The sequence below is a fragment of the Frankliniella occidentalis genome, unplaced genomic scaffold, assembly GCF_000697945.3.
Source record: "Frankliniella occidentalis isolate FOCC.00 unplaced genomic scaffold, Focc_3.1 Scaffold261, whole genome shotgun sequence".
Lineage (NCBI taxonomy): Eukaryota > Metazoa > Arthropoda > Insecta > Thysanoptera > Thripidae > Frankliniella > Frankliniella occidentalis.
In genome coordinates, this window is record NW_026267387.1 from 96,938 (window position 1) to 104,238 (window position 7,301).

Below are 7,301 nucleotides of genomic sequence, written 5' to 3' on the forward strand. Positions count from 1 at the left end.
GCCGGGCCCGCCCGCCCCGCGCGGTCCAACCAACGCATGCGCCCCCCAAGCTCGCCCCCCACTGCCTCCCTTCTCGGCGGGGCGGGGGCCCGAGCCGAGCCGAGCCAAGCTGAGCCGAGCCGGGCGGCAGAGCCGAACGCGCCGAGCCGAGCCGAGCGCAGCGGCCAATGAATCACTATAAAAGACAGCAAGGACAGTCAACATGTAATTCAGTCTTGTTTCGTCCACCCGCGGAGGTGGTGTCGTGCTCTGCTCTCTCTATCGCTCGCTCTCGCTCGGCGCGTGCTCGCTGCGCGTTCGTGCTCTCGCTCGTAACCAAGTGAAACAACACAGTGTGCATCATGCTGCTGGTCTCTCGCGCCAGCCAGTGGCTGCTCAGGACTTCGTACAGTGCTTACAACAGTGCGGACATGGGCTGGAGCCTGCTCGTCTTCGTCGTGGTGCTGGTGCTGGTGCGTCTCGCCCAGCTCTACCGGGAGCAGCGCCGCCTGCCCCCCGGCCCCTGGGGCGTGCCCGTCCTCGGCTACCTCCCCTTCCTCAAGGGCGACATCCACCTGCACTACAAGGAACTGTCGGAGAAGTACGGACCCATGTTCTCTGCCCGCCTCGGCTCCAACACCATCGTCGTCCTCGGCGACCACAAGATGATCCGTGAGGCCTTCCGCAAGGAGGAGTTCACCGGCCGCCCTCACACCGAGTTCTCATCGATCCTAGGAGGCTACGGTAAGTCCAGTGTGATAATTTAGGACTAGAGTTATTGGAGGACGCGCCGGCCGCGCTGCGCTCGCATCCCCGCTGACCCGGTCAACCGCGGTGTCAGCGCGTTTCGCGAGCGTCTTTCGCGCCAAGTCGAGTTCACTACGCCCGCGGGGCCAGCGCCTCTCCGCGGTGGCGCGCCCCGCGCCCTCTGGCGCCCCGCATCGGCAGCGCAGCTGAGCGCGGCCCGCGGAGCTGGAGCGCGCGCGCATTCGAACGTTCCCGCCAACCCATTCCGCGGAGAGAAAAGCGCCGGTTGGGAAACGCCGCGTCGCACCGCACCGGCGGGCCGAAATCGATTCTGCAAAATGCTGAGGGGACGACCGGGGCGGCCCCGCCGGGCCTCGTCCAAGCTCTTGCTTTGCGCGGCATTTTCTCTCCTGTCCAGCGTTCCTTCTCTGCGCCGCCGGCGGCCGCGACGATTGGGCAATACATTTCGGCACTCGGACCGGTTGAATGTGTTCATTCTGTGCGCCCTCGGCAACCAGCGGCGGCGGCGGCGGCGCGCCGGGCGGGGCTGGCCGGGGCGGCCGGGGCCCCCGCAGCCCCACACTTGTTGCGTGCGCCGGGACCCGGCCGGGCCGTACGGCGGTGCAGCGCGTCGGGTGGCGCGAAACACGTTCCTCCTTCCCCGCGCCGCGCCGCGCCGCTCCCGCGGTCCTCGCGGCGCCGCCTCGCCTCGCGCAGAGAGGTTGTTGACTCCGCTGACGTCCTTCAGACGGAGCGGCCGCCGCGCCGCCGTTCCGTACCGGCGTACGCCGCGCCGCGCCACAGCCACGCCTGCCGCGACCAACCTTTCTCCAGGGCTGTGAACCGTTGGGCAGGCCAGGGTAGGGCCCGCCCGCCGCGCCGCACCCCGCGCCGCCACCCGCGCGGGTTTTGCGTAACGAGCTCGAGTCGTTGAACCGCGGCGGGTTGGCCCCCCCGCACCCCGCTCCACTCGGTGTTACGGCCCCGGCAGTACGCCGCCCTGCCCCACCGCGCGCCCTGGGACGACATCCGTACCCCGACCTACCCCGACCCGCGAGGCGTTTTTGGCACTTGGGCCACACTCATCCGCCCCCCTCTCCTGCCCCTCCCCTCCCGCGGGCGGCGCCGCCGCGCCGTCCAGCCCGTCTGGTGAAGTAACAGGTGGTTTATGTAACCGAGTGGCGGGGCGCGGCGGGGGGCGACGGCCGGCCCGTGCGGATCAAAAACGCTCCGTCCAGCACATTTTTTTCCCCGGGTGGGGGTGGCCCGGCCCCGGCCCGGCCCGGCCCCGCGAGGCCCGCGGTGGCCCAGACAGTGTCGTAATGGCGTCGGAGGCGCGTGCAGAGCGGGCTGACCGTCTGTCGCCGCCGGCAGAAAGGAAAGAGAAGGGCTGAATAGTTAGATAACCCCTTCACTCGCTCCACTTCACCCCTTAACGTTCTTTTCCCTCTTGTGTCCCGCAGGCGTCATCAACAGCGACGGCCGCCTCTGGAAGGACCAGCGCCGCTTCCTGCACGAGCGCCTGCGCCACTTCGGCATGACGTACATCGGCGCCGGCAAGGGCCAGATGGAGGCCCGCATCATGGGCGAGGTCGAGTCCTTCGCCGCCATCCTGGAGGAGCACGGCGAGGGCCCCGTCGACCTCAACCCCATCCTGGCCGTGTCCATCTCCAACGTCATCTGCTCCATGATCATGTCCATGCGCTTCACCCACAACGACGCCCGCTTCCGCCGCTTCATGGACCTGATCGACGAGGGCTTCCGCCTGTTCGGCACCCTGGCGCCAGTCAACTTCATCCCCGCCCTGCGCCACCTGCCCTGGCTCCAGAACACCCGCAACAAGCTCAACCAGGTAGGCACCACCTCCAGTATCGCAGGCCGCGCCGTTCGGCTCGACATTGCGAACTTTAGACTAATCGTTGCCTCCTCCCTTCCAGAACCGCCAAGAGATGGCCGACTTCTTCCAGGAGACGGTTGACAACCACCGCGCCTCCTTCGACCCCAGCAACATCCGCGACCTGGTCGACACCTACCTGCTCGAGATCCAGACCGCCAAGGAGGAGGGCCGCGAGGGTGCGCTGTTCGAGGGCAAGAACCACGACCGCCAAATGCAGCAGATCATCGGCGACCTCTTCTCCGCCGGCATGGAGACCATCAAGACCACCCTCCAGTGGGCCGTCGTCTTCATGCTGCACCACCCCGAGATCATGAAACAGGTCCAGGAAGAGCTTGACTCCGTTGTCGGCCGCGAGCGGCTGCCCAGCCTGGAGGACCTTGCCTACCTTCCATTCACCGAATCCACCATCCTGGAGGTGCTCCGGAGGTCCAGCATCGTGCCCCTGGGCACCACCCACGCCACGACCAAGGACGTCACCCTCAACGGCTACCACATCCCCAAGGACACCCACATCGTGCCGCTGCTCCACGCCGTGCACATGGACCCCAACCTGTGGGATGAGCCCGAGAGCTTCCAGCCCTCCCGGTTCCTCTCCGCCGAGGGAAAGGTCACCAAGCCCGAGTTCTTCGTACCCTTCGGCACCGGTAAGTTGAATCCTGAAAAATTATATCGAAGTAATCAATTCTCAAGAGCGGTGCTCTTAGCGAAGAAAAGTAAACGATTGTGACTAACCTGTGGCCTCTCTCTTTCCTTTAGGACGGCGTATGTGCCTCGGTGACGTGCTGGCCCGCATGGAGCTGTTCCTCTTCTTCTCCACGCTGCTGCACAAGTTCCACATCGAGCTGCCCGAGGGCGAGTCTCTGCCCTCCCTCAAGGGCAACACCGGGATCACCGTCACTCCCGACGCCTTCAAGGTGAGCTTCACAAAGGGTTCTCCCCGCACCCTCCGCCGCGCCAAGCGCATCACCCCTGCCGGCCGGCCGGCCGGGGTCGCTGACCGCGTGCCCCCTCCCCTCGCCGCCCCCTACCTAGCGCAGCGCGTTGACCTCTGCTCCGCCTTTGCGTTCACTAACCATAAAAAAAGGGAACCTTTTTCCTTCTCCGTCTTTCTTTTAAAAAGTAGAGAGTAATAAAAAAATGCGGAACCGTCCCCTTCATATTAAAAAAAAATCACAATATTAATAAAAATGTACTTTCAATGCTAACGGAACTTTTTTTTTCTTTTGTGCAGGTCGTATTGAAAAAGAGGCCGCTGGTTTCGGGCGCCACCCCCGTGGCTCCCTCATCTACCGAGGCCGGCGTCGTGCGAAATGTTGGCAGCCACTAAGGAGCGCCAGCTCCGACACTCTCAGACAGTATTCGTCGCCGAAGCGGTATTATTTCTAAACATTTGGTTCCCTAGAACCGAGTGTCTTAAGTTTGCCCAATATTTGGGCTGTAGCCCCAGTCCAGTTCCGCAACAGGCCTTGTGCTGCGAGGCCTCTCGCACGGAACTTTGTGCTCTCTTCTGTGAAGTGTGCCATACGTACTATAAGAACTTGAACGCACTGTCAACAAGAGTGAGGCTGCAACAATTCCGGTGTTGTTTGCGATTGTCTTCCCAGTTATCTATCCTGCCTTCCAGGCAGTCAGAAGAGTACAATGAATTGTTATAGGCTGTGTAAATGAAATATTTAGCATTAGGTGCCTGTGTTCACTACTTAGTTAGCCAATACTTTGGCAAACCTAGTAATGAAGTTGTTATACTAGTCAGTTGATGTAGTAGAAGCTCATCGTTTTATAAGACTGTCTTATAGTTATCTCTTCTCTGTGTTATTTTAGCTGTTTGATACTCAGATTGTCATAGCTGCCCTGCTGTATGGGCTGTACCATACAGCAGGGCAGCACTACGATGTTCGTGTTCAGTAAGCTTTTAAAACAGCTTTTTAAATTGGAACGACAGGCATGTTACTTTCGTGCCAGGAAGTACAAATGCCCGATGATGTTGATGAAATTATCTCAGTTGATTTGTTGATGAGGTGGATGTAACCGTCCAGTCCAAGTTTTATCATTGTTGAAGAGTATACGTAAGTGTTTTGTACGTAGTATGTAAATATATTTATGTGTTGAGGATGTGTGAGAGTAAATCTGAGTGAGTGCATGTAGATTGAGTGATAGTGTGGAATAGAACTGGGCGAACGTCGAGTCATAATTCTGAACCAATTGTTGTTAGACTATGCTTTAAAATTGTTCACACAAAAATTCCTAATCTACTTTTCAAGTCATTTAAGTTCGCCCAGGTTAACCACGAGTGTATGTTGATTGTGTGAGTTATGTTATGTTCTTTGTGCCAACCACAAATTTTTGATACTGAAAAATATAGAAAACCAACCAATTGAAATTGATCCATTATTTTAAAAATTTACACAAGTAACAACAAAGCTCAGCCCCCCCTAAAAGTCTTAGAAGATCGTTTATCTTTCCCACCACGGCGAAATGTATCGAGCGCGGGCGGCCGCTCCGCAAAGCTACGTTTGGCTCGGTCGGCACGCACACAAACTCCAGCGTATGATGGGTTGCCTACAGCGCCGCTGCGCAAGGGGCGGCCCCCGGCTGGACGGGCCGAGCTGGGGACACGCAGCGTCCATTGAGCGCACCCCTTTCTCGTCACGTCAACCCATTCGGGCCGAGCTACGAGGACAGGGTAACTCGCTTCAGTGAAAGAGTGCCCACAAATGAGCTGAAAACCTTTAAAGAACATTGACGGGGGCGCGTGTCATGTGAAAGTCCTCGCCACAAGCAGCAGGGACGGAGCGTGGCGGGGCGAGGCGGGGGCGTGGCGGGGAGTGGGAGTATAGTAGTAGCTTATGAAGGGATAGCATTGACAGCTTAAAGACATGGACACAACGGGGTCGACCTGTCGCCTTTCCCCACCGCCACGCGCGTCTGTTCAGACGCATAGGGCGGCGAGCGAGAGCGTTATCGCTTTAAAAGATAACGAAACCTTGCACGCACACCGTCGCGGATTTGGATTCATTTCATGAATTTGTGCGAATGGTTTGCCAGAGACAATAAAATTTGCAAGAGGCCACATCTCCTAAACCAAGAAGACTTTTGAACCGTTTCTTTGACCAAAGAAAACTTGACAAGCAAAAAAAATCGTTGGCACTGGACGCGTACTCCGGACCGGCGCCAACGGGGTGGTCGGCTAGTCTAGACAAGAAGTACGCTTTCACCCCGGAGAACAACTAGAAACAAGGGCTGATCCGGGTGGGGCAGGGCAGGGCTGGGCCGCGGGCGCGAGAGGCGTCTGGGAGAGGGCCCCGCGCAACCGGCCCCGGCCGGGCGCCGCCAGCCCGCCAGCCGAGCAAGTGAGAGGGGCGACAAAGGGTCAAGGTGCCGTTCACTTCAATTGAAATGAGGCCGATTTACCGTGCGGTAGCGTTTTCGCGCGACGAGCAACACGCTCGACAGAGAGAGAGAGAGAGAGAGAGAGAGAGAGAGAGAGAGAGAGAGAGAGAGAGAGAGAGAGAGAGAGACAAAATATATGAGAGACAGGAGAGAGAGAGAGAGACGCACACAGAATGCTGCTAACGCGCGAGCAGGCAGGAACACTGTATCGCCCCGGCGCAGGACCACCTGAACCAACCATCAAGGAAATACAAGCCATTTTTGAGATCTCGGATTTATTTCTTTCGCAACTGCCGCTCCACGCACCGCAGCGCCTGGTCCTTGGGGGTGAGAGTGATGCCGCAGACGCCCTCCAGGTCCGCCTCGACGCCGTCCGGGAGCGAGAGCTGCAGGCGCTGCAGCATGCCCGCGCTGAACAAGAAGAGCATCATCCTGGCCCACTCGTCGCCGACGCACATGCGCTTGCCTGTAGAGAGGAACACCCGTTAGAAGACTTGGTCTCCAGCAGCACGAGGTGTTGCAGACGCCGCGCCGCACTTACCCGTCTGGAAGGGGATGAAGCCGTCCGGGCGCAGGAGGGTCTCGTCCTCCGCCAGGAAGCGCTCGGGGCGGAACTCGTCGGGTCGGTCCCAGCGCTGGGGGTCCATGTGAATCGCCCACTGCAGCGGCACCAACATGGTGCCCTTCGGGATCCTGAAGCCATCCAGGGTCGTATCCTGGAAAGCGATAGCCGTGTTGTATTGTATCGTGTCGTGTTGAGGTGGTCACCGGGTGTCCGTCCGGTCCGGACTCACCTCGACGACGCCGTGGGGGATGCCGAGCGGGGTGACGGAGCGGATGCGCTGCGTCTCCATGATGGTGGCCTGCGTGTAGGGCAGGGCGGCCTGGTCGTCCAGGGTGGGCTCGCGGCCGCCCAGGACCGCGTCCAGCTCCCGGTGCACGCGCTCCTGAGCGACGGGGTTGGCGGCCACAAACAGCAGCAGCCAGCGCAGCGTGGTCACGGTGGTGTCGAGGGCGGCGCCGAACAGGTCGGCCAGGAGGTAGTGCAGCTGCCGGTCCGTGTAGAAGGGGCTGTCCGGGCGGCGCGCGGACTCGCGCAGCCACGCCGTCAGCAGATTGTCCGGGGCACCGCAGCCGTCGTCGTCCTGGTCGTCCGCCTCGCCCAGGCCCGATCGCACCTCGGCGACCAGCTCCGCGTACAGGCCGTGCTGCGAGCGCTGGCCCTCCTTGAGCCAGCGGATGGCGCGCCCATTCTGGGGCAGCAGTCTGCAATAGGCGCAAATGTGGT

At 60.3% G+C, this 7,301-nt stretch overlaps 2 protein-coding genes across 4 annotated transcripts in view; one reads left to right on the forward strand and one right to left on the reverse strand.

Annotated features, from left to right (window-relative positions):
- The first annotated feature begins 208 nt into the window (after window positions 1-208).
- Window positions 209-5,003, forward strand: LOC113202479 (cytochrome P450 18a1). The gene is made up of 5 exons (XM_026416725.2): window positions 209-723; window positions 2,190-2,578; window positions 2,664-3,267; window positions 3,380-3,537; window positions 3,855-5,003. The coding sequence occupies exons 1-5, from the start codon at window positions 342-344 to the stop codon at window positions 3,948-3,950; spliced, it is 1,629 nt and encodes a 542-aa protein (XP_026272510.1). The 5' UTR covers window positions 209-341; the 3' UTR covers window positions 3,951-5,003.
- Window positions 5,004-6,271: 1,268 nt separating this feature from the next.
- LOC113202481 (cytochrome P450 306a1) overlaps window positions 6,272-7,301 on the reverse strand; it is a 23,333-nt gene continuing 22,303 nt past the window's right edge. For all 3 annotated transcript variants that reach the window (XM_026416729.2, XM_026416728.2, XM_052273286.1), the window contains 3 exons: window positions 6,808-7,279; window positions 6,555-6,729; window positions 6,272-6,479 (listed from right to left, as the gene is read on the reverse strand). In XM_026416729.2, coding sequence (XP_026272514.1) covers window positions 6,289-6,479; window positions 6,555-6,729; window positions 6,808-7,279 — 838 coding nt within the window. In that variant the 3' untranslated portion in view covers window positions 6,272-6,288. The remainder of the gene's footprint in view (window positions 6,480-6,554; window positions 6,730-6,807; window positions 7,280-7,301) is intronic.

Coding starts and splice junctions, on each gene's coding strand:
- LOC113202479 (XM_026416725.2), top strand. CDS start 342: ATGCTGCTGGTCTCTCGCGCCAGCCAGTGGCTGCTCAGGACTTCGTAC. Junction 724..2,189: donor ATCGATCCTAGGAGGCTACG/GTAAGTCCAGTG, acceptor TGTGTCCCGCAG/GCGTCATCAACAGCGACGGC. Junction 3,538..3,854: donor TCACTCCCGACGCCTTCAAG/GTGAGCTTCACA, acceptor TCTTTTGTGCAG/GTCGTATTGAAAAAGAGGCC.